Raw genomic sequence first — 27559 nt, 5'->3', positions numbered from 1 at the left:
GATGATTTACAGAAAAGGAATTTAAAGTCAGAATAAGAAGTAGACAAAGTTGGTTGAGAGAGAAAGGTAGGCAGATTAGCCTCATGAAGGCAAAGGAACAGTGGAACTCAATGGAGCAGGATGATCAGAAGTAAGCTCAATTAAAATGTGAGAATACAGGTTTCCAGCTACTAGAATACACAACATGTTAGGGGTATAATCTGAGAAAAATGCCTAACTAGGAAATTAAAGCTGAACTGTTGACCTAGAGTTTTTGAGCCCTTTTATTGCTCTGATATGCTTTGGGTAAATAACTCAAGGAAGGCAAATTTCACCCAGCTTATGCTTGCTCTTCAACTCTGACCCTTGCCTACTGAATGACTTTAAATAACTGTTGCAGAAAAAAATGATACCATTTAAATTTCCAGCTCCATCCCCATCTGGCCAGGGAGAGGGTCAATTAATATTATTGTGTTTTGTCTTTAGGGCATCTGATACCCCTGAGGACCAGCCTGCGGGACAGTCTGTTTTTGCAGGGTTTCTTGGCCAGAATCAGAAGAGTGGGATTCAGGACAAGGCCAGTTCACGTAACACAGCTCAGAGCCATACAACACAACTTGCTCCAAGGATGTTGGGCATTGTGCTTCATTAGGAAACAAAATATAAGCTTTCCACACCATTAGGAATGACTTTAGGAGTGAAAGCACATAAGACGATGCCTCACCTCATCAACAATGCACTGCAGAAGCTGGAGAGGCTGCAATGGAAAAGAAGAGAGGAAAAAGTATTAGCCTCTATGCAATATCTTTACAGTGGAGTGGAAAGAAAAAATCATTAATGCAATAAAACATAGCAAGATTAATCAACAACAGCAAACTCTTATAAAAACATTGATGCTCAGGATGTTCTATTATTTCTAATGGTACCTAATCTAATACAGGCAGTTAAAGGTTTGCATTTTCTTCAAAATGCAATTTGCTAAGTTTAAAACAAGGCATTCAAGCATGCAAAGGAAGCAGCCATCAGGAAAAAGAAAAGTGAATTTTTTTCTGAACTCATAAAGCTTACCATTAAAGATCCCTGGTTTTTCTGAATCTGAAAAAAGGCAATATGTAATTAGCATGTCATAATCAAAATGACTCACTTGGACACATTATGATCACTGAGAGAAAATTATTGCATTGCTGGTGGCAATTTGTGGGCATGTGTTAACACAATTTACATAATGAAAATACACAAATGTTAATAGCTCGCTTCTCATTTATAGGCGAAAGTCAGCAGAATGTTAATTTCACACAACACTTTTTAGTACCCTCCAGGTTGTATTAGAATAGGGAGAAAAACCATAATCCATTTCAAAAGGCTGTTTACGATTCAGATATAAATAATGTTTTATATTGCTAGATTGTGAACACTGGGCTTAATGTTGCAATCATTGCTAATGTTATGAAGCTCACTCTTTTTAAATTAAAAACCGATTTATTTAAAATTGAAATTAAATCATAGTCAGAAATTAGAATTTTGGATTCCTGCCAGTGTCTGCTCACAATTCCCTATTTTGTGAAGAAAACTTTAATTATGTGGTTGAAGTATTTGCCCCTAACTTAGGAGTGAGGTAATGATTCCACCTTTTCCAAAGTTCCTTCTGCCTGTTTCCAGGGCAGCAATGCTCTCTGGGAAAATAAAATTCATGCAAGTTTTACACTGATTTTTAGGGAATAAAAGCAGAGTCCAGTAAGAGTGTGTTTCTGATCAACATTCTGAAGGCAGGTTGCTCACACATTTAACACTGATAAACTGAATTTCTTAGCTACTAAAACGTGACACAAAAATTAATAAAACATCCACTTAGTCATTAAAGTAGTAAACACTTCAATGCCTCCCCATCCAGGAAAAAAAAAGCCTACAGTTATTATAAACTCAATGAAAATGAAACTCCAGGTACTACATTTTCTAACAGAGAACTTTTCAGGAACCAAATACTGATGGGTCAACTGTTTTCTGAGATAACTGAGCTCCAACCAGCTGGTAAAATACACGGAAACTAGTAATAATCCCTTATATGTTTTTATAGGTGTTTACAAAAATTCTTTCCCATATACTAACTCATTTGATCTGCACAACCACCCTGAGGTTGGCGGGGATGATCATCTTTATTCTATGGTGGGAAAGCTGGGCCTACCAGAGGACAGGGTCCGGGCCTGAGGCCTCAGGGCCAGGGTGTGGTGGTACTGGGGCTCCTCCAGAGCTCGTTTCCTTCCAGCATCTGTATTACACCTGCCTATGGTCATAGAGTTATTTGAAAACAACTGGATTTATATACATTTATACTTGGTATGGTATTGTTGATAATTTATCCATTTTGACATGTTGGTTCCTCTCACCTAGACTGTGAGTTTCTCAAGAGCTGCAGCTACGTTTATGCATTTCTTTTGCATCCATGTGGCTGATCAGCACACCATTCCTCCTACTGCCTGAATGTTTTAAAGTGTTCTCCCATATATTTGTCAAATGAACATGGTGCCCACTCATTGCTCTTACTGGCTTTTCATCACTTCCTCCCCAATCACTACTTTGGGAAACCTCTGTCCCAGGTTGACTGGCTTAGTCTATGTTGATAGTCCCTGCTTAATGTTGTCCTGAATTACTGCTTATTCTGGTTCCTCCAGTCCATGAGTACTTCCAGCCAAGATTCTGCAGGTAAAGATTTATACTACAAGGGAAGGCGGAGCTGTAACCACCACCCTGAAGCAGTTAAGAATTTCAGTAACAAGCTACACCACCTTTAAAAAAGTACTGAAAAGCCTGGACAACCTCTCCTATGACATGAGATACCTATGGAGTTTGCTTTTATATATTTTTTTCAAGCATACACTGATGCTCCCCTTACCCCTACATTCCTAGTACGATATATCTACTTCAATAGCAGAGTTATTCGTAATGAACTAAGAATCAGAAATCCATTTCTGACATCAAAGAGAATGAGCTTCACAAATTTCCAAGACTCAGGGGGATGACAACATTCTCTGAGGAGAACATGCAGCAAACATTCTAAGTGAGAGGTTTTGAAATGAATTCGAAATGGATTATGAAACACTGTCCCCAGTAACATATGAGTTGTGTGAATCAGATTAACTGAGGGGAGGAAACTTCCTCATGAACTGAGGTCTTAAAGAAAGCCTCTAGTTTGCCCTATTTTGCAGGTTAAAAGCTTAGTCTAAGACAACTTAAAATTGTACTATTTATGCTTGCTCTTTACTAAAAGAAAGAGAAAAACAGCAATATCAAAGTCTTTTTTAAAAATAATCTTATAACTATACTGTTTTGCCCAGGTTTTTAAAGAGAGATGTTATCAGGTTTTATTATACAGTTTTGATAGCAACATATTATATGAAATCATCTTCATAAATTTTGTATTAAGGTAGCAGCGCCAGTACCTGAAATTGATTCAAAAGGCTTAAGATACTCAATTACTTTTTAACAGTTACACAATGCAGTGACTTATATCTTCTATTTCACAAGAATTTGATGATGTAACATCATTGTAATTGATTCATTTTCTCAATTAAATAAAGCTACTGTGCTTTTCTTTATATGAATGCCACATAGACCATAGAGTTAGATGTATTATCTCCTTTTTCTGTCTCAGATATATTGCCGTAAAGGCTGTATTCTGTTCCTCTGTTAATTCCACCAGAAAATTTAATGCCACAGTCATATTTTTAAAATTCTGAACTGCCATGTACTCGGCTGTATTTATATTAGGCATATTTTTCACTGCTAAACTCTTTGTTGTTTACCTTTTTCAAGATCACATTACTGTATAGGCACAGCAACCATAAAACAGACCCGAACAGTCAACCTCCAGTCATTGCCTCTGCTTTTGCACACAGTTCATGAAAAAGTGAAGCCCCTAGTTTTATAGCACATTAAAAGTGGAAGCAAAGGTCCTCAATATAAAATGTTGGCTTTGTGAATGCCTATCTTTATTCTGGGTCTGCCTTCGAAATGCTTAGCTGTGAGAGCAGAGTTCAGAGGAACACAATAATATTGTTAGGGCTGATGTACTGCCTGCACCTCACAACATATGAAATGCTGTTTATAACTAACTTGTCCAAGCCCTCATTCCTGCTTATACATTTTGTGTGTATTGAGTGTTTTCTATGTCTAACTAGTACTTTGGGACAATGAGAGAACAATAATTGTTCCAGTCACACACTTTGTTAATCAGTTTCTAGAACTAGTAGCATTTTGATAGACTAATTAAATGAACCTCTTCCCTTTTCTGGGCATAGATTTTTTTCTTTCATTAGCTGTTAGATTCAAGATTTAAAACCACACTAATAGGGGATAGTTACGTCTCATTCTGATGTAAGACAGACTCTTATGTGTTTAAATGGGGGAAGAATGACTTCATAAAAGGCAGCCACAAGTACCAGTTAGGTCTTGGTATTATTACAGTAACATTTATCATATATTTCCTTACAAGGACTATCTAGTTAGCAATTAGAAAACTCTTATAACATGACTTATGACTGTGAAAAATGATGCTAGAAAGGAAATTGCCAATGTAAAAGTTTGCTTGTGGGGCCTCAACTATTTAGCCAATGACTCTGGTGATAAAAAACAATTTTGGAAGTCTCACTTTATGCTTCGCTCTCTGTAGAGGAGCTTTTTACATAAGTGGTAAAACAGACCTTGCTACCAGCCCCTTTTACATTATATTCAGAGGCACAATCAGAAAACTAAAATGAATCTACCTATGTAACTTAGAGAAGACACCAGCTATCTATAGCTTTCATTTTCTCCTTTACTCTCTGAAATTATGGTTTGCCCTGCAGCTCTTGTCTGTAAGATTTATGTATGACCTAGGTCAGATCTTCCAATATCAGTTGACAAATTTTCTCTTTACATATTTACTGCTTTTCAAGCTTGTATTATTTTCTCTTAAATAGAAAGAAGAAATATAAAATTAAATCATATGGTTGGAATTTTTAAAGAATAGCATTTTCATTTGTTGTGCTACTGGCATCACATTCTAGCTTTCTTTTTTCTCTTTTTTTTTTTGAGACGGAGTCTCACTCTGTTGCCCAGGCTAGAGTGCAGTGGCGCAAGCTTGGCTCACTGCAAGCTCCGCCTCCCGGGTTCACACCATTCTCCTGCCTCAGCCTCCTGAGTAGCTGGGACTACAGGTGCCCACCACCAGCCCAGCTAATTTTTGTATTTTTAGTAGAGACGGGGTTTCACCGTGTTAGCCAGGATGGTCTCGAAATCCTGACCTCGTGATCCACTCGCCTCGGCCTCCCATAGTGCTGGGATTACAGGCGTGAGCCACCGTGACTGGCCTACATTCTAGCTTTCAGTGTTGAGTTCTTTATTCTTTTTTTTTAAACTTCAAATTTTAGGAGCTGTGGCTATTTTGCAAGGACTCTCTTTTCAAATCAGATGCATGAAGCTATAACCCTGGCTAAATATAAACAGGGATTATGGAAAACTGAGACATTCATATTCTAAATGAAGAATTATGATCTAAAGTATTTATGAAGGGAAGGAACCCCAGAGATGATTTAGTTCAATCTACTCACTTTGCTTTAAGGAAGCTGAGGCTCAAAGGGGAGCAGCGCCGAAAGTCATAGATAGTGCCTGGCCTGACCCTGACAGTTGGGTTAGAAGGCTGTCCACTGTGAGAAAAATGCATGAACTTTGGAGTGAGATAGACCCCTGGGATTCTACTCAGATGCCCATGGTCCCCAGAACCCCCCTCCCTTCAGTGGGGGCTTAGAGCTCTCGTCTACAAAGTGAAGGAATGAGCTAGAGAAGCCAGAGCTTCCTATTCAGGAGCCATGTTCATTTTTCCTACCCAAGGAAGAAATGGTACCAGCAATCAATCTAATTTTATCTGGCACTGTGTGGGTATTAAAACTTAGGGAAATACCACTTCCAATCCAGTACAACTTGCAAAAACAAAGTGTCCATATCTCAAAAAGCCTTCAATGAGAAAAACAAAACCACTGCTACAGGATAAGCTTTATATACATTGCCTAGTACCACTACCTTAAAAAGCTCCCAAACAAATTACTTTTAAATAAAGGAAGAGAACAAAATTTACTATGGCTAACTACAAATGGGACTTTTGGCAAACTGATATGTGAAGATACTAAATGCATTAAGAGACAAAATAAATGGATAATATATACTACTTCCAATAATTTCAGGTGAACACATATAATTCACTTTGCAATCCTATCTCCCCTGTTCATTAGCCTTTGTCCTTGCTCAAGTTCTTATCATGTCTGTGGGTCTATTAGTATATTTTCACGGGACCTAAAAAAGTCACAAGAGGATTTAGCAGGCAGCTACTCAATAGGTTATAAGAAAGAAACAATGATTCTCACATTCTAAGATCTACTCACTGGCACCTTCTTTCTGGCCCAAATCTCAGACTCCAGCTGGGGTGCTGTATTCAGGAGTGACCAGTTTTGAAAAGCAAAAACTGCATATCCCTGAATTTAGCAAGCAGCTAGGTAGGAGAGAAAGGCTTTAAGATGCCTACAGGAGGGCACAGCTCTGATGGGACCAGACAGAAAATCTCAGAGCCATAAATTAGTTTACTTGGCTCTCACTGCTTCCTGAGTATCAAGGACAATGCATTTTCACACAAAATACAACAGCTGGAGCATTGAGGTACAGCGAAACATTATTTATTCGCTGGGTCTGCCAGTCAGTGAGCAGGAAAAAAAAGGACCTGGCTGCCAGTTCATACTGTTTTATCCTTTGTGTATTTAAAATTGACATAGCGCATGTCCAACCCCACATAGGTGTATAAGAGCCATAGTAAATCTTCCTCTTGGTAATTGCACATTTTAATGTTTAAACTTGAGTTCTGCAAGGAAAGCAGGGGCTTAGAATTGTAATTTAAAATGATTGATGTGAATTATAAAATCTTTTTCCTAATGGTACGAGGTCTGGCCACAGAGTCCATTAAGTACCTAACTTTTGAAGAAGATTTTAGACATTTGCCATATCAAACTTTTGTCCTTTCTTTGTCCCAAAAGAAGGGTGGCCTTATTTCAGAATCCAGTTTAAGAATATTAATTGTGTGTGGAGACAGGGGAAAGGGGCAACTGGGGGAAGGAGGTGTTGCTTTTTCTGAGAAAGGTCCTTTAGACTACCCTACTCTTTATGGTGAAATAAATCTGCTACAGCAACATTTTAATGTTTCAAAATGTCTGAGACGGTTTTTCTGGAGCTTTCATTTCGTTTGCACCTCTGTTAGCTTAAATCCTCTACATGATGTTGGAAGTCACCTAGTATAATTCTTTGCCTAATGCAGAAATTCACTTTATAATATTCCAAACATATAGGTATTCCGTCTTTGCTACAAGACTTCCAATGATAAGATTCCAATGATTCTCTTTTGGGCAGATGAAACCGTCAACAAAGTTCTTTCTTGGCCAGGTGCGGTGGCTCACACCTGTAATCCCAGCACTTTGGGAGGCTGAGGCGGGAGGATCACAAGGTCAGATCAAGACCATCCTGGTTAACACGGTAAAACCCCGTCTCTACTAAAGATACAAAAAATTAGCCGGGCATGGTGGCAGGCACCTGTAGTCCCAGCTACTCGGGAGGCCTGAGGCAGAAGAATGGCATGAACACGGGAGGCGCAGCTTGCAGTGAGCCGTGATTGCGCCACTGCACTCCAGTCTGGGCGACAGAGCGAGACTCCCTCTCAAGAAAAAAAAAAAAAAAGTTCTTTTTGGGCTGGGGGTGGTGACTCACGTCTGTAATCCCAGCACTTTGGGAAGCCGAGGCGGGCAGATCACCTGAGGTCAGGAGTTCAAGACAAGCCTGGCCAACATGGTGAAACCCCATCTCTACTAAAAATACAAAAATTAGCTGGGTGGGGTGGCAGGTGCGTGTAGTCCCAGCTACTCAGGGGGCTGAGGCAGGGGAACTCTGCTTGAACCCGGGAGGAGGTTGCAGTGAGCTGAGATGATGCCACTGCCCTCCAGCCTGGGTGACAGAGTGAGACTCTGTCTCAAACAAACAAAAAAAGGAGTTCTTTCTTATTCTGAATCCAAGAAGTATGTCTTTCTGGAAGATGTGCCCATGATCTGGAGCTATGGCATATAAGTTTAAAGACAGCTTTCCACATATTTGAAGATAGCGGTCATATCTCCACAATGTTGTCTTTCTTGAATAAACATCCCTGTTTTCTTCCTTATGATCAGTTGGTATCTTGGTTGCCCTCTATCCTTCTCCCCTTTACTACTAAGGATACTCCAACAACACTCCCCCACCCCCAAGAAGCCCGTGTGTTCCATGGGAAGATGACTTTGCCCCCAGTTCTAGGGTATGGTAGGTGGTTCAGGCCTAAATTAGCCAGCAACATCTAAATCCCCTGGGCACAGGGAGTTGAACTGGTCCAATCAAACTGCAGGCTAAGGCCTTTGGTTGCCTCTGAGGAAAAGAGACCTGCTGTTCCCCTCTCAGACAGGATGTAGGTTGCTCCAGGAACCCCAGTAACCATTCTTGGTCTGTGAAGGAAGAAGCCTACTAATGAGAGAACCGAATGTGACTTGCTGAGTCAAGTCCCAGCTAAAACCAACAAGCAAGACTAGGCTTTTCAGTCATGCAGTCCAGTAATTTCCCCTTGTGGTTAGGGCTCCTTTGAGTTGAGTTTTTCTGTTACCTGAACCTGAAAGTTGCCTGAAGAACCCAGGCATGATTTCCCATTCTCCACCACCACAATTACCTTCGTCTGAATTCGTTTCCATATGTGTATGTTCCTCATAAAGTATGACACCCACACCTAAACACAGACCTCGGATTGACAGGCTTAGATCACCATGTTTTGGGCCCGATACACCAGACAGCAGAGACTCAAGGAGGTTAAAAGTGCATTCACTGTTTTTTTTGAGACGGAGTCTCACTTTGTCACCTAGGCTGGAGGGCAGTGGCGCGATCTTAGCTCACTGTAACCTCCACCTCCCGGGTTCAAGCAATTCTCCTACCTCAGCCTCCTGAGTACCTGAGATTACAGGCGCATGCCACCATATCTGGCTAATTTTTGTATTTTTAGTAGAGATGGTGTTTCGCCATGTTGGCTAGGTTGGTCTTGAACTCTTGGCCTCAAGCGATCCACCTGTCTCAGCCTCCCAAAGTGCTGGGATTATAGGCGTGAGCCACCATGCCAGGCCATGCATTCACATTTCTGATAGTCCTATCACACAGTTGGCTCAAATGAGAGAAAGCAGAGAAGTATATACATCTTACAGGTTTATATACTGAAAAAGATATCAGAGACTGAAAAGGAAACACTTTTTTTTTTTTTTTTTTTGGAGACAAGGTCTCACTCTATTGCTCAAGATGGAATGCAGTGGTGCAATCATAGCTCACTGCAGCCTTGACCTCCCTGGACTAAAGTGATCCTCCCACCTCCGCCTCCTGAGTAGCTAGGACTACAGGTGTGTGCCCACCACTCCTGGCTATTTGTTTTGTGTGTATTTTTTTTAGAGACGAGGTTTTACCATGTTGCCCAGGCTGGTCTTGAACTCCTGACCTCAAGTGATTCACCCACCTCAGCCTCCCAAAGTGTTAGGATTACAGGTGTGAGCCACCGCAGCTGGCCCTATACTCTTCTATTTCTGATGTGTTTCATACTGACAGAGTATTTGAGAGTCAAAATGAGTGAATGATAAAAGCAATTACAGAATCTGGACAGTCTGAAGATGTTTCTATCTGTTATTTCTCCCTTTTTATTTGTTTGGCTGAGGAGAGGCCTGGCTAATGCTGAAGTAGAATTATAGACTCCTGGGGTCTGAAAAAAACCTCAAAGATTTTAAAATCTAACCTGGCTCCTCATCCCTATCTAATGTTAAATCCTCCTTCATTGCACCCCTGCTGATGGGGCTTCTGTCTGAATTCATCTGGTAAAGGGAAGCTTACTGTCTTCTGACTGACCCTTCCATCCCTTGCCCCATTTCTACCCCTCTGACAGTACAAATCTACATTTTCTCTGACATGAGAACCTTCAAAGTCTGAAGACAAGTTGTCACATCTCCTCAGAAGGTGTTATGCTCAGGTATTCATGCTGGCAGGGTACAGTGGGAGGATGGGACATGGAAGAAAAGAAAGGGGCCAAAACAATTGATTTAGAGCCTCAGAATTTGTGTTCTTGGTTCCCTGTGATTGCAAAATTTGCTTTGCCAATATGTAAAAAGTAAACTTGGGCTACATAATTACTTTATCGATTTCATATCCTTATGCTATGCCAGGCACTGCAGTAGACTCCAGGACCCAAAAGATGGATAGAATACAATTGCTGGCCCACAGAAAGCAGTGACTTAGTAAAGGTTCCTGAAACCTAGTAGCAGAGTTAAGATTTAAACACAGGTCTTGCACTCTCCTCTAAAAATCACTCAGTATTTGGACAAAATACAACTCTCTGGAGTTTTGCTTTCTTCCCTCAGGGCTCTATAGATTTCTAAGACAGCTTCTCCACATCCTTCCAACCCCTAAAGCTCCCTACTACACGGTGATGTTTCTAGGCATTGTAAGAAAGGTTGCTGCATTGGTTTTGGTTCCACATATCATTGAATTTTTTTTCTACCATGATATATTTGGATGTGGCTGACTGAGATTTTGAGACCAGCTATAATTGCAGCATAACATTACATGGTTCCTACAGGATGAGGAGGGAAAGAATCTTAAAATTGGCCAGGTGCAGTGGCTCACCCCTGGAATCCCAGTGCTTTGGATGGCCAAGGTGGGTGGATCACCTGAGGTCAGGAGTTTGAGATCAGCCTGGCCAACATGGCGAAACCCCATCTCTACTAAAAATACAAAAATTAGCCAGGTGTGGTGGCACGTGCCTGTAATCCCAGCTACTAGGGAGGCTGAAGCAGGAGAATTGCTTGAACTTGGGAGGAGGAGGTTGCAGTGAGCCGAGACTGCGCCACTGCACTCCAGCCTGGGTGACAGAGTGAGACTCCACCGCAAAAAAAAAAAAAAAAAAAATTAAAAAAAAAATATACACACATATATATAGTCACACATAATCTTGTGAATTAACGTGTCTTACTGGCTTGACTGTAAATGAAATTCAAAATAGATTTAAACAAAATAAGGCATGGATCAAGAATGAACTGGATAAAGTTTGTTTGACTTTCTTTCTTTTATCTCTTTTTTGTTTGTTTGTTTTGAGATAGGGTCTCACTCTGTTGCCCAGGCTGGAATGCAGTGGCACGATCATAGCTTATTATAGCCTGGACCTCCTGGGCACAAGTGATCCTCCCTCCTCAGCCTCCTGAGTAGCTGGGACTATAGGCATGTGCCACCACACCTAGCTGATTTTTAAATTTTTTGTAGAGACATAGTGTCCCTGTGTTGCCCAAGCTGGTCTTAAACTCCTGGGCTCAAGCGATTCTCCTGCCTTGGGTTCCCAAAGTGCTAGGATTACAGGTGTAAGCCAGCACACCTGGCTCCAATGTTTGATATTTGATTCAGAGTTTTACTTCATAACTCCCATATTTTGATATAGGTACAATCAGATTTCAGTAAACTCCAAGGAAGTAATCGGGGGCAGATGGTGATGAGCAAGAGGGCTGAAGGTATGGACAGGAGGAGGAAGCTGCTCATCCAAGGTGAAAGCAGACCACAGAAGTATCCTGTTCAGCATTTTTCAGACTCTATTTACCAAATAACTTTGTTCAAATAAGATATTACTTAGATGCATTTAAAAATTACCAGACAGAAGCAGAGCTGCTCGTGTGGTTGTGTGTATGTGTGTGTGTGTGGACCCCATCCCCTCTATGCATTGTCTACCCACAATTCTGCAAATCACTAACCTAGGGCATTTCCATTATTTTCCAGGTGAGGAGGCTGAAGTCCAAAAAGAAAGAAGGTCAAGCAACTAATAATAAAAGCGAAGACCAGAACTCAGGTTAGCTCTGTCCGTGTATTTGGGTGGAAATCATATACTGTTAGTGACTTAATTTGTCACTTGTTTGGTATGTCATTTGCTGCCTCCTATGCCCTCTACCCTGAATCACTGAGTGTTTCCAGCTGCCTGGCTACCAAGAAGGCATAGGGCTATCCAAAGAGCACGGCCTGGAACTTTCTTTCGTTTAAAGGATTTTACCAACTAGACCTAGAGTCCAGGTCTCCTCATACCTTATGCCCAGAAGAGTGCTTTCTGCAACTTGTTTCTGAACAGAAAATAAAACAACACAAGCTTCATTACCCCTTCGGTCTCTCCTCCTCTGAACCTGTAGGCCAATAGCTTCTTCTCTCATAAGACTACTCCAGGCTGAGTATGGTGGCTCACCCCTGTAATCCCAGTACTTTGGGAGGCTGAGGCAGGCAGGTCACCTGAGGTCAGGAGTTCGAGACCAGCCTGGCCAACATGGCGAAATCTCATCTCTATTAAAAATACAAAAATTAGCCGGGTATGGTGGTGCAATCCTATAATCCCAGCTACTTGGAAGGCTGAGGCAGGAGAATCACTTGAACCTGGGAGGCAGAGGTTGCAGTGAGCTGAGATCATGCTATTCCACTCCAGCCTGGGTGACAGAGTGAGACTCAGTCTCAAAAAAAAAAAAAAAAAAGACTATTCTATTCCCCAAGCTGTTCTTTCCTTTTCCGAGTGGTGGTTACCATCTGCAGACCTTGATGTGTGCATCCTAACAGTCCACACTTGGTTCCAATTGGCTGCCTTGGTTACCCAAAATTCCTTGGAGATGACACCTTGGTTCTGTGCATAAACAGACAACTGCCTCCTTTCCTGGCTCCTAGTGGTCTCTGGGACCCTCTTTCCACCTGGTGTGTCCTGGCAATCTCCAGTCCTAAATCGAATCAGCTCTTTGCTCCTTTTAGGCAACTCATTGATTTTTCAATAAACTTAGCTGTCTGTTTTATTGGCACTGAAGAGGGTTGGGTTCTTAGCATCATTAACATTTTAGTTGAGGAAGAATTCCCAAACCTCCCAGGCATTAATCCATAACTGTTAAACATCTAAAAAGTAATCTGTGCTCAAACAAAGCTCGGCCAGGTCGGTCCCCTTTTTAACTTGGAAGTCAATGAGCCCCTATCCCCAAATCTACCCAAGTTTTCCATACTGAATGGTGATAAGTAAAATACTAGAGTATGATAAAGGTTGATGTCTTTGTCTGGTGCTGCTGCTACTACTGCTGTTGAGGACCATTCTCCCCCCAGGGATCCATAGCCAGTCAGCAATTACCTGGCAGGCACAGAGCATCCTGGGACAGTAATTTTCATCTCTGCAGACATACCAGTTGGAGGCAGTACTTGAGTGGATGTGTGTGTGAAATAAGGATGGTCATTTAGGCTCACAATCTCTGGATGCCTTATCTTACTTTCTCCCCCACCATCCCTCTAGAGTAAAAAGACCACTGCACTGTGAGTGGGAGACATTCTGGCCCTGTTGCTGAATACCTGGTAATCACGAGTGAGTCATTTAATGGCTGTGAACTCCTATTTCCTCGTCTGTAATCTAAGAGTTGGACTAGATTGTTGTAAGATCTCTTCACATGCTGAAATCCTATGATTCAAAAAAATAGCAGACTGCATCAATAAAAGCAAAGGGAAAGAAGTGGAAGGTCTAGTGGACCGCAGAGCTTAAGAGGGAGAGATAATGGCAAACCTGCCATGTGAAAGCTGGACTGAACACCAAGTTCATTACTTTAACTTTCAATTCTATTTCTGGGGGCTAAATTGATCATTTAAAAATTGTAAGGGAATCATGGTCCCCAGTAACTGAACTAAAAATGACGAGATTCTGTATATAATTCTATATATTATGATGGTGATTGTGAATGATAAATTATAACTCAAAAAAGAAAGACTGTAAAGAAAGGCTCTTGTGGGATCAGAAAAATAATTCATTTTAGTCCTACCTGGTGTGAGACATGGTCATATATTTTCAGAGTTACATAGGTAAATCCCTAAAGAACTTTCTGGAAATATAAATAATACTAATATTACCTAGCTCTTGTTTACCACCTTATATTTTTCAAAGTGCTCCCTTAGGCATTAGTCCATTTGATCATGACAATTTCTCCCCAGCAGTCTAGAAAATGCCCTGTGATATACCAAGCCAAATTCTAGAGGGTGGCAGGGAACCCCTCTGGGGCATGTGCCAACTATCTTCAGGGGCAGAGACCTTAAAATGCAATCGCTTCCAACCTCAGATTAGCCTCAGTCATGTCAAGGGGACTCACAAAATTCTCAAACCCAATTTCTCTATCTGGTCCCTGCTACACTTGCCATCTCCATCCTGACACATAAACTCCCTCCTCTACCATGCTCCCCTCTCTTTTCTTACTTCCTTCCCACAGTTACTTTAAAAGTTACCTAGAAGAATTGTTAAACTGTTAGGGAAATGAAAGTAACAACAGTAGTACTGTTAAAGTACTGGAAGGATATATGTTGCTTTAGACCTTTATCTTTCACCAGATGAACCTCCTTTGGACTTGAGTACCTAGCACATCCTTTCCCATGCTTCTTGCAAAGGGAGAGAAATGGAAGGCTTCCTGGACCACAGAGCCTAAGAGGGAGAGATAATAGCAAAGCTGCCACGTAAAAGCCAGACTGGACACCAAATTCATTATTATGACTTGGTGTCCAAGTTCATTACTTTAACCTTCTATTCCATTTCTGGGCTAAACTGATTATTTAAAAATTATAAAGGAACCATGGTCCTGTCCTTCTTGCCTCAAAGCCTTGGCTCAAGCATCAGCTATCCACTCTGTGAAACCTTCTTGGTTTCCTGAAGTGAGCTGAACACTCCCTTTTCCTCTTGAGGTCAGAGCATCCCATCTCCTGGAGGACTCCTTTTATATCAACTGCCATTGGTTTTATGTTTTTCTTCCAACTGGACTGGACTCTTCTGAGAGCAGAGGCCGCATCTGTTTCATTTTTGTGCTCCTAGTACTTAGGCACAGAGTAGGTGCTCAATGACAAATAACGTTGAATTGAAATGTATGTCATACAATAGTTTAGAAGGTACTACAGAATCAAACCAACATGAGGTTAGTGCTTTCAAACAACACACGAATCACAAACCTATCTGGCCAAATACAGATATCTCAATTGAAGTATTAACAAGTAATTTATCTTTAATGAAGAATTTCACATTTCTAAGCTACCCACACTTTGGGGATGATTTCTCTTCTATTTCTGCTCTATTTTAAGGATATACTAGGAACCCACCTCCTGTTTCTGGCATAGGCTAAGCAAATAAAATAATGAGACTTCTTGATAAGTATGCAATAGATATGGAGAATAATTTGACACTGGCAATTCAAAAATTCCTAGGAAGAAGTAAATGTGTATAAGTGAACATCTTCATGTCACTCAAATTTCGTCTCTGCATTTTTATGGAATATAAATCTGATTTTATGCTTGAAATATCAGGATATTTTAAATGTCTATATCCTAAATAGTGAGAACAAAAGTAAAATTAATTAAAACATATAGACTAGACATCTGTTTAGAAAAAAAATTGCATGCATATTGCCCCTTTAAACTCTTGCAAATTAAAGCTGAGTACCTGAAGTTTGGGGTGATTACTCATTGCTATTTTTTCCTTGATTAAAGACCTCACACACAAAAAACTGTATATTTAAAAATTTACTTAAATCCTTGATGTTCCAAACTTCAAAAAGTTTATGCAACATAGGATAGATTCTAATACTTCTTTTCAAAGAGTGCACACTTTTTAGGTATTTTGCAATTCCAGGCGTGATCAGCAAACATAAATAAGAAAATGAGGCCGGGCGCGGTGGCTCAAGCCTGTAATCCCAGCACTTTGGGAGGCCGAGACGGGCGGATCTGGAGGTCAGGAGATCGAGACCATCCTGGCTAACACGGTGAAACCCCGTCTCTACTAAAAAAATACAAAAAAAAAACTAGCCCGGCGAGGTGGCGGGCGCCTGTAGTCCCAGCTACTTGGGAGGCTGAGGCAGGAGAATGGCGTGAACCCGAGAGGCGGAGCTTGCAGTGAGCTGAGATCCGGCCACTGCACTCCAGCCTGGGTGACAGAGCGAGACTCCGTCTCAAAAAAAAAAAAAAAAGAAAATGATATCTGTGGTCTAAATTTAACATTGAATACAAGACATTAGTAAACAATCAACATTAGAATTAGTAACAATATATTAGTCAAAGGCTTTTAAAACACAAATAAAATTAAGTGTAAAAACTCAAGTACTTCAACATTAGCATTTGAAAAGTGTTTAATGTTTTTAAATAGTTTTAAGAACATACGCTTTCTACTCTATTCTGAAACACATACTCTATCCAGAGCACAATTTATTACTGCAAAATAAATGAATGTTTAAAAGACAGTCTGTCAATTGAAAAAAACAAAACACATTAAAATAGCACGTTTCCAAGCCAAGTTAAACAAAATATTTTCTCCTTGACAAGCTGCTTACATTTAAATGAAAACAAGGCAAATCTGGTCAATAATATGGATTGCATATAATAAAAAGGACCTTAGATCATGTTAATACAAGGATCAGAAAGCAGTAACTTCAATTAAAACTACCCAATTATTTAGCAAACTTTCAGATGCAGCAAATAAATTAATCAGTTTTAAATGAAAGTCCTCAGATAAGTAGCTTTTTGACCTATGAGTAAGTCTCACTAGCAGCAGTTACAGCAAAGCAAGAATCTGCTGAAGCAAGGCAAAGCTCCCAAATCAAACATGTTATTGGTAATCAAAAAGCATTTGCAAAACGTATTTCCTTGGTTAATAGCAGGAGGTTCTGTAGCAAATGCCACCTACAGCTCCTCTCACACTTTGATATGTAGTGTATACGGGTTGAACACACATTTCTCTTACCCAAGAATGACAGAAGTATCTTGGTTTTAACAACAGGGTATTTTCATTTCTGAACTATCCTGTAGAAGGTGCCAGTCGTTATATCATTAAGAATGCATATATTTCGCTTATTATCTACCTATGTTTACCTAGTATTGGGATTTAAGAATGCCTCTTTGAGACAAGCAATATGTCATCATTTTGTTCAGCTAACAGGCCTGACAGCCCTGTCTCCTTGAGTTAAGAAAAGTAAATATCTATTTTGTACACTGGTGGCAAAAGCTGGCAGAATAAATGAGAATTAGCCAATTGGTAGTAAAAGTTTCTGATCCCAAAGATTCAGACTTTCCTTTGATCCTAGTCCTAATTATTCTGTTTGGCCAGATGATGGTATTTTTTTTCCAATAAAAGTGATCTTCTCCGCATACTGCAATAATTTATTTGAATGCCATTCTTATGTGTTTTTAACAAATAACATCACTATTCACTATTTCTCTCATCTTTTTGATCCTTTTTTACTACTTATCATCTTATTTGAAACAGATTTTTAACAGATAAACTTGATCGTTACAAGAATATCTTGCTTGCATTTTATTCAAATAATTCTTAAAAACAGCTTAAAAAGCCGTTTGGAATAACATCAAGCTTGCCATCAATCAAACGAAAAAATTCCGCTGGCGGTTGTATAAACATCAGATCAAGTCTGATGTCTTCAAGGATTTCAGAGTGAACCATAAAAAACTCCATTAACTTCTGACAAAGAATGCAAATTAATCACAACATGGGGTGAAATGAAATTAAAGGCTCTTTTCTAATCAATGACAAGGCAGGATGAAATATTTGTTACTCTCTCTGCACTCAGACTGCCTAGGATGTTTGCACTTCCCTTGCAAAGCCCCAAATGTAAGGTGTGAGTACAGATTCACCCACAGTCGCTGTTGAGCGCCCTCCTCCCCGCAGAGCTATCTGCTTACAAGTCGTGGAGATTCACAAAACACACTAATCATCCGAATCTCAGGTGCATCCAATTTGTTATTCACACTCTCCCATGCCAGTGAAAAGCCTGGCGCAGACAGATGCACCAGGAACCCTAAATGACAGTTTTGGCCTCCGGAAGTACGATCACTACAGCAAAATCTAGTACAGCCTCCAGGTGAAATGTCTGGAGCTCCATATGGAGCAGGGAAAATTAACAACAAGATGAAAATCACTGCAGCAGCGGGGAGTCAGAATTTTTGAAAAAAAAAATGAAATTTAAAGATGAAGAAAGAGAAGTAATAAATTAATGGGGTGTGAAAACATTCAAAGCTTTACAATACCAGGGGCACTATTTGCTCAGATTTTTTCCCTTTTTTTAACTTCAGGTCATTTTGATGTAATTTATTAACCAAGATCAGGAATTGCAGCCAAAAGAAGAACAGTATTTTTATACATGCAAAAGTACTTTAAATACATTTGTGTCTGTATTATCTTCACTTTCCTGTGGCATCTTGCTTGCCAAATTTCCCAATGCCAGAGCTGATGCATCCCCTGAGAAGTCTCCTTAATGGATTTGCTATCATCCTAATGCAGGGCACTGTTGTAAAGTTTGAATGAAGGATGACAATTTTTAGCAGGCAATCCTTTTCATTTCTCCTAAATTATGGTGTCATTAAACAAACCATTGCCCACCATTATGTTTTTTAAGTCAACTGAATTTGGATCTACATGATTAACTATAGGCAGCTCCAGTCCTTGTCTAGACCTTCACATCTTTCCAGATTACTATTAAAGCTAAAATGTTCCAGAAATTGAGAAACTGCAAGATATTTTAAAATGCAATTTTTCATTATCCTATTGCAGAATATGCTTCATAAACACCCATAATTTAATGGCACTGGGGTCAGTGAGGGCTCTGGGGCCCTCTGGATCTCCCATTATTCTGCTAAATACATGGTAAGAAAAGCAAAAGGGATCTGGGGAATGGTCTTGTCACCATGCACAATGGCACAACCTTCCAGTGCTCAGCATTTCTCATCTATACAAGAGGCCTCCCTAGGGCAGAGAGGGCAAACTATAAGGGTTGTAAGGCAGAGTGGAAAGGAGAACAGAGGGGTATGAATAGCCAAATGAATTAAGAAGTTAAGGAGCCAGTGAGTTGCCTTATTTGTCTGCAAGTCCTAGACCTAACTGTACCCATTCTTGCCCAAGGCAAGGAACTTTGCCTCTCTGAGCCTGAGTTGGCTCACCTAGAGGCTGGAAATAAGTCCCTGCAGGTAGAATGTACAGCCTGAGTCAGGTAACAGCCTGAGACTGGAACCCTATGTGGGAAAGGTACTAGATGAAGCCAAGACACCATTGGTTTTCCTGTTATTGGCAGTAGTAATAAGACTGTGCTCCTTATCTTTTTTTTCTTTAGAACCCTAAACCGCATGCCAATGAAGTTATGCAATCCTAAGGCCTAAAGGAAACTAAAATAGTGCTTTCAAATAACAAACACCTGACCCACAAAACAATGAAACTCATATAGAATGGCTATCTCAACAAAAACCTGGCCCTTTAACCTTTATGTTGCTCCCAGGGCACTGACTGTCCCTAGTCTTCCCAACACTCCTCCCTCTGCACCCTCACTGGGTACACACTGTGTCACCAGCAGGACGACGGGCTGCTAATGACGCTGTCAACAGCACTAATGCTGAGCTGGGGGAAAGACGAGTCTTGAAGCCAGCCCCTCCTCCCCGCTTTACCCTCTGCTCATTTTATACTCTGCTCCAATTGTGACTGGCATGTTGCTAAGAACATCCTTTTACAACCTATGGTTAATAGTTGGGAAATTGTTTTGTGCTGCAGCCCAACATTTGATCCAGACGGGTGGCCCTTTGTACTTTTCAGAGTGGTTTCATATCCATAGTTTCATTTGATCAACCTACCGATAGGAGAGGTAGGCAGAACCCTCATTTTAGAGACGACGAAACTGACACCTCAGAGTTACAAAGCAACAATTAAGACCTGCGGTGAGACTGTGGTAGCACCTAATTCTAATTCTAATCTTCTGACTTGTGGTCCAGGGCTCCTTCCAATAGGCTACTCCTCTCAATTTGCCACTAGTGAAGACAGCTCAGGTCTGGTGCCCTGATTAGACTTTGGGTTCACAGCAGCGATTCCCTGGCACTGTCCCTAGTCCTAGGAACAATCAAATCAATGTGATCTTAAGGATATATGAAAGGCTTTCATGTGTTCTAGGATAAGACTAGTGAGTGACACTTAGGATGAGATAGTTCTCAGCTTGATAAATAGAACATTGCTTTGACCCTGTGGATGCTTTGTAAGATAGTGAGTTTCTTGTCACTGGAAGTGTTTAAGCAGTGTGGATGTTTGCTTTTCAGAGACACTGTACAGAAGTTTGATTTGATGATGTCTAAGACCCCTTCCAACTCTAAGAGTCTACGATTCACTCCTGCCTACTCCACTTGGGATTCAAAGAAACCAAACCAGCCATAGTTTTAACAGTGAGCAAATCAGCCATTCTGTTTGTCCAATTTACGAGGGGAGGCTCTTTCACAGAGTGGTAGGAGTTCAAATAACATAATGTGGGCCAAAGAGAAGGTGTTATTCCATAACTCAGCCTCTGTGACTCTATAAAAATACACATTTTTCTTTATGTGTTTTTTTTTGAGGACATAAGGGAGGGGTAGGAAAGGCACTTATAAAGTATCCTTTCCCAATCTTCAGCTTATAGTACAAAGCCTTTAAAATAAATGCCAACTCCACCAAAAGTCATTAGTGGTTCTAGCAACGACACACTCAAACTTCTGTTGAAAGACTTGGGAAATAGGCCTAATGGCATCAAAGCTGCTTCTATTATTTCAGAGAGAAGTACCAATTTGGTGACAACATTCTATCATGATTCAAGGAATACAGTTGTTTCCCACCCCCACTCTGGCATAAAGGTTGTTGCTAACTTAGGGAATTCAGCATAGTATTAGAATTTTCCAACTTCCACTTCACTGATAAAGATATATTTAGATATTCAGGAAAACCATACTGCAAAGGTAAATAGCCTCTTCTCAACTTTGACCACAGCCTTCATGTGCTTCAATAGTCAAATGTGATGGCAATTCATTTCTTAGACTCATCACCCATCAAATCTCACTGATTAATTACTCTAGACATTAGGAATCTCAATAATATTGCTACATTCTCAACGTTTGGAATTTTTACTGGATGGCTTAAAAGTTTTCTACTAAGATTTGTTTGAGAAATATATTGTATAGGGTTTGTGTGTTCATTTTCAAAATTTTAGGGGATTTCACAAATTGGCCAAACTGAATTGTTTAGAAATTACTGACAGAACAAGAAGCTTACCAAGATAAATATTCTAATGAGCTATAAATCCTGAAAATGTGATTTTAATTTGATGGGCTACCAAGAGCTAAGCAGCAAGGCTATATACACTAAAATCTCACTAAATGCCAGCATTCATGCCAAGCAACTGCATTTTAGATTTTTTCTATAAGGAAAATAATACATTTACACAAAAAAGTCTATGAATTTGAAAAGTGAGACTAACACTCTTGAACCTAACAACTTGGACAATTTCTCTTCCACTTATCTGATGGCTTTAACTGTGAAAGCAAAAGAATACGAAAGAGACATTTCATTGAGTAAAGGGTCTTTAAATGTCCACATTGGTACCAGGAGAATTTGCTTAAAACTGCTTATAAAGATGGTAGAGAGAATGAGCCCCATTCTATTATTCAATAACCATGTTTGTGATGCATCTGCATAATCTAACCATGCATAAATTAGTATGTGTAATACAACACTTATTTGCATGATAATAGCAAGTTAATAGATGCTTAAAGAGCAGAGACCAACACCACCTTTAAATCAGACATGCCTCCAGGCACTTTGGCCTGTACAGACCAAGATGCCAGAAAAACAGTGAACATCAACCAGAGGAAAACAGTCAAACCATTCATTTTTCATCCCTCTAGACATTTCACTTATTTCCCCCACACACTGGGGAATCATTTTCAAACCACAAAATAGCTTTATATTTTAGTGCTAGTACCCTTCTATAATAAAAATCTTAAAGAAATTTTAATGAAGATTAGAGTCAGCAATGCTAGTATAATGGACTGTTTTGTTTTCTTATAAATGTAGACAGGAAGGAGCAAAATACTTTTAAATAATATGTTCAAAATTATACTCATAAAATTGGGGGCCCATCTATTTGCCTAGCAAAAATAATGACCTAGATTAGATGCTTTCACCCTTTGTCTTAATCTTTTAACTCAAAAAATTTTAAGTGAGTTTAAGAGCTTAAAAAGCGTATCAAGAAAAGGCTGGCTGTCTCCTCCATCCTCAAAATGAGTACATGGTATTGGACCAGGAAAAAAAATAATCCCGAATGTCACACAAAGGAAAAGCACAATGATCACTTTCAACCTTTAACAAAGAATAAAAAATCCAGGAGTTTAAAAAATCAAAAATCAATAGAGATTTCTAAACGACTCCTTAAGATACCACTTTTCAATTTAACAGGACAGATTTATTTGTATGTGACTCAAATGTTCACAATTGCTCCCTGCACCTTCATACATAGGAATGAATGTCACAGTGGCAAACGGCAGTAATGAACAATCTTACCTGAGGATATGGAAACCTCCCAAGAGCAAGCTGGGAAAGGAAATAATATTTGTCTAGTTATAGATTTGCATGCAGGGCAGATCTCCTTAAGACAGACATGTACTAAATTTCAGAACTGCATCCAGCAAATATAAAGAAGTTCACAACCTCAAATGTACAAACTAAATTATTGCTGTAATTACATTAAGAGCTGTATTTAGAATGGACATTTTCAATGGACTATGTTGCATCCCTGATATTTTAATAACAAAACATTATCCTTATGTGGTTTCCCTTAGTAATATTCTCAGTTGTATGGGCATTATCCACATTTACATGTGTGCGACAGTTTCTTCTAGACAGAGATGTAAAAACTCTTTGCTTTTTGTCTTGTAAAATGGGAACATCTAATTGTTACTAACCCACAACATTTTCAGTTACAAGTATAAATGAAGGGTCGTAGGAAATGGGGAATGGACATTATTATAAAATTGAAAACTGCGCCATTATTTTCATCTATTTGTTAAAGTTTTTTCATCCATTTTCTACCTACTAGTAGGAAAAATGGCCATTTCAAGCTTGTGAAGTCAGAACTGTAGGTCTAAGTCTGAAAGCTTCCAATCTAGCTTGATTTGTAAACTGTTCTGTTTTTGAGCCAGTCACTTAATTTTGATCCTTGAATCCTCACCTGTAAAAACAAAATGATCCAACCAGGAATAGGTTTGATATAAAGCAAAAAGACACAAACTGTTTTTTTGAGCCAGAGTCTTGCTCTGTCACCCAGACTGGAGTGCAGTGGCGTGACCTTGGCTTACTGCAACCTCCGCCTCCTGGGTTCAAGCGATTCTCCTGCCTCAGCCTCCCAAGGTAGCTGGGATTACAGGCACGCACCACCATGCCCAGCTAATTTTTGTATTTTTAGTAGAGATGGGGTTTCACCATGTTGGCCAGGCTGGTGTTGAGCTCCTGACCTCAAGTGATCCGCCTGCCTTGGCCTCCCAAAGTGCTGGGACTACAGGGTTAAGTCATTGCACCTGGCCAAAAAGATAAAATTTAACAAACATACAAAACCTATTTAAAGAAAATAGTGGCAAAACTTTGCAATTTTATAACGTGGCCCATCCTCAGTCCTGACATAATTTACATGTATTTGCAACTACTTTCAAAGCAGAATCACAACATCAGGGATTTTAACACTAATGGATCTAAGAGGGCATCAACCCACTTCAAAGGTTAAAACCCAGAGTCCCACTGAAGTAGCTCCCAAATAGTTAATAAGTGGAAGCCTAGGAGCTGACCTTAAGATTTGCAACTTAATCCAGTGTTCCTTCCCGCATATTACACCGCCTTTCTAAATCTTGAGAAGTTCTGCACTTATTTCAAAGACACTGATCCTGCTCAAACATTTCTGAATTCTCCTCAAACATTTCTGAATTCTCCTTTTGTAATTGTTTTAGAATTATTTCAATTAACAGAATACCTATTTCATTTTATTAGTATGCATCTTATCTTGGATTTAAAATTATACCCCTCAGCTTGTTCATCATGTAAATTATTTGTAGACTAAGGTTTGAATAGCCTACGGATATTACCAAAACTCAAAGCAACCTACAAAAACTAAATATTTTGTTGCTTAGACATGAAGATGCTGAAGTTACCAAAGTTCTAAAACCAATATGAACAATAGCCATGTAACAGAAATAAACATTATGACCTTATAAGGTGACTACTTTGAAAAGGTCAACACTCATTTGCACACACGCTTGTGTGTGTATGTGTATATATGTATGTTTTAGAATACCTAGTTTCATTACCTTGTACTCATGTCTTGTCCACAAAATATACACTGATATGTGTATGGATTTTCAAGATATAGGTATACTATCATCATTTCATTTGATGGATATCATTAATCTCTTCCACTGTACATAATAAAAACATCACAAGGTGGGGTGAAAGAAAATTTAGATGTTTGCCAAACTCCCTTTCTAAGTTATGTGTGATTATGTTTGTTGTCTATGTACGAGGAGGGAAAGGGGAGGGACTCAGCTCTCCTGTCCTCTGTCCCGACCCCACCTCCTTGCAATACAGGTTTGTAGGTTTGCCCTACATTTTGAAAATAGTTTGTTTCTGGCCAATCAGAGTGTGCACACTGATTCAGGAGGAATCACTATGGTCTACTGTGGTGGGTGAACGAGGCATTTGCAACAGTCTGCAGTGACTTAACAGGTATAGGTATTGCAGTGATCTGTGGATTATGAGTTTTGCATATTCTTCCATTTGGAGTTAGAAAACCAGCAAGAGGAGAGTCTCACATCTAAAAAAGCTAATAGCTTAATAACTACTACAAAACACTTAGAACATTCTGGCTCAAGACCTTCCACAGGCATTGTGCCATTCACCTGGGTATATGCTCAGCATGTCATTAGGGACCGTGGAAGAATACTGTTCACATGGCTTAAAGACAGAGGAAACTTGCCCAACACACATACAGTCAAGTTCTAAATTAGCTGGCAGGTGCCAACACTGACCATTGGTTCTTGCAATTTAAAGAATTAAGCAATGGTAAACGGACATCTTAAAAGTGAGTGGGATACAGCAAAAAATGTGAATTCTTCCCGATTCAACACAGAGCTTCCAGTTGCATGTGGTCATGGTTCTACGGAGAGGCCAGGCTCCAGCCAACTTGGGAAGGTGCATTCATCTACTTGGCCCTCTCTGTCATGATTGTACCAGGTAAAAAGGACGACTGATGTGATTTGTTTGCTCTGTAAGACAATGCCATGCAAGACAACAGAGAGAAAATGTAGTGCACTTTGGTCAGCTGGGAGCCTCTCTGTACCAGTCTGCTTGGGAACACATGCCAGTGCTTGAACTGGTGAACTCATCATTCATGGGTCTGGTTTTGCTTTCAGTGTTATTTCCTGACATCTCGTGGAACCTCAGTCCTACCTTTTAACTACGTTCCTGGGAGGACTGCTTGTAAGACATCTTGCAGGTCTGACCTCTTTAGAGTCAGAAGGCAGAGAATGGTTCTTTGATCTTAACTAGTAGGTACTGTTGCAATTGCAGCATGGTGACAATCACTTCCTCTCTTATAGAGTGTCACCACTGGGCTGTTGAAAGACTTGGGAATCCATGCCAGTGAAAACAGGCAAGAGGCCGGGCGCGGTGGCTCAAGCCTGTAATCCCAGCACTTTGGGAGGCCGAGACGGGCGGATCACGAGGTCGGGAGATCGAGACCATCCTGGTTAACACGGTGAAACCCCGTCTCTACTAAAAAATACAAAAAACTAGCCGGGCGAGGTGGCGGGCGCCTGTAGTCCCAGCTACTCGGGAGGCTGAGGCAGGAGAATGGCGTGAACCCGGGAGGCGGAGCTTGCAGTGAGCTGAGATCCGGCCACTGCACTCCAGCCTGGGTGACAGAGCGAGACTCCGTCTCAAAAAAAAAAAAAAAAAAAAAAAAGAAAACAGGCAAGAGCACTATTAGGTTGGCACTAAAAGCAGTCATTTTAAGGCCCCAGGAGAGGACCCCTGCCTTCTATGTATGCCTCTATCCTTCTAGGTCTAATGCAGCTACAGTGTTTATGTTCCACACTATTTGTCTTACAGAAAAGTACAAGGAAACATATAGCCAGGCTCTAGAACTCTTTTTATCATGTTCTATTGGGAGGAGGTAAAAAAGAAAACGGTTTCTTAGTAGATATGGCTGCATGAAAAACGAGTTCTCTACAAAAATGAGAGGGGTGTGGTGGCACGTGTCTTGCAGTCCCAGCTACTTGGGAGGCTAGGGTGGGAGGATCACCTCAACCCGGGGAGGCAGAGACTGCAGTGAGCCTTGACCATGCCATTGCATTCCAGACTGAGCAAGAGTGAGACCCTAACTCAAAAAAAAAAAAAAAAAAAAAAAAAAAGAACGAGTTCTCCATGAGGCTGTCAAAAGTCAAAATAAACATGGGACCCTTATGGGGAAGAAGAAGCACATATGCTCCAAGTGAATATTTCACATACAGGCAGACCTGGGGCCATTCTGTATCTTTTACTCCTACTGGTCTATTAATCTACTTGCATTTCCCCAGTTTTTATTGTCAAGGTATTATAAATTAGGAAACTTACAAAAGAGAGTATGTAATCTTCTCTGAAATGGCCTGCAGATATGTCACTGTACTAAATGTGTTTCAGATTTAATGAAGCTTTAATGTCCTTTTTAATTTTGCCTGTTTCTGTATCACCAGGGGTCGGGCAAGGCAATCAGCACTCAAGAGGGTGGTTTGGTTTAAAACTAGGAAAAAACTCATTTGCTTATGAGTTGCACTGTATTTTCTTAATTAAATTTACTGAGTAAAATGGTTTAAGTTCAGCCAACCAATGACCTTTGTACGTAGATTTAGATTTATAAATAGGTTAACAGTTAAAGGAAAGAAAAAAAAAAAGAATCACAACAAAGCAAATAGATTAGGGTTAAGCCAATAGAAATCTCTGCTCTCTTTATCATCTTTACAAAAGAAGCATGTAATATAGGCAGCTTAAGTCTAGTTTTTTTAAAAAAAGTGTACTGAAAAATGTAGACACACATAAGTGCCAGCACTTCATCAAATGAGTCTCATATCCTTTTCATTCCCAGGAGGGGAGCAGCTCACATTGTAAAAGATTTGGAAAAGCTTTATTTATTTGGGGCCAGGGGGTGGAGGTAGAGATAAGGGATTCTATTTAACGTTAAATTAAAAAGTACACTTTAATTCCAAATACTTAAGATTTAGCAAACTGCTGAAGACTCTGTTTGTTGTGGGACGTTTATTACGTAAAAGGCTGAAAAAGAATGGTCTGAAGTGTTTACCAGTTGGGGATATACTTAAATAGCAGTAAACAACTAACATCTCACTCTAAAAATAGGACTATTCCTTAGTGTCATCTTATTGACCTTTGACTTGTCCAACCACAGTCTATAAAATGCTCTTCAGTTAGCAGCATTTGAATATGTTGGATTTTATAATTTAAACAACAAATATATTTGTATGTGTGTCTGTGTGTGAAAGAGAGGTCATAACAATTGCCGAATATATAACACGATAAAGACCTTTGTATTTTAACAAAAAGAAGTTATTTATTGATAAAGCAACAGAATGG

The 27559-nt window shown here is 39.9% G+C and overlaps 1 protein-coding gene across 19 annotated transcripts in view; it reads right to left on the bottom strand.

Annotated features, from left to right (window-relative positions):
• The window catches only part of MAP2K5 (mitogen-activated protein kinase kinase 5), a 264267-nt gene that overhangs the window by 58736 nt on the left and 177972 nt on the right, over positions 1–27559 (bottom strand). For 10 of the 19 annotated variants that reach the window (XM_045395630.3, XM_065548107.2, XM_045395631.3 and 7 more), the window contains 3 exons: positions 22454–22483; positions 1048–1074; positions 704–736 (listed from right to left, as the gene is read on the bottom strand). In XM_045395630.3, coding sequence (XP_045251565.2) covers positions 704–736; positions 1048–1074; positions 22454–22483 — 90 coding nt within the window. The remainder of the gene's footprint in view (positions 1–703; positions 737–1047; positions 1075–22453; positions 22484–27559) is intronic. The other 9 variants (XM_005559893.5, XM_045395635.3, XM_045395629.3 and 6 more) reach the window with 2 other exon arrangements.

This window comes from Macaca fascicularis, chromosome 7 (genome assembly GCF_037993035.2).
Source record: "Macaca fascicularis isolate 582-1 chromosome 7, T2T-MFA8v1.1".
NCBI lineage: Eukaryota > Metazoa > Chordata > Mammalia > Primates > Cercopithecidae > Macaca > Macaca fascicularis.
Note: the sequence above shows the minus strand (reverse complement) of the source record. Positions and strands in the feature narration are given on the sequence as shown.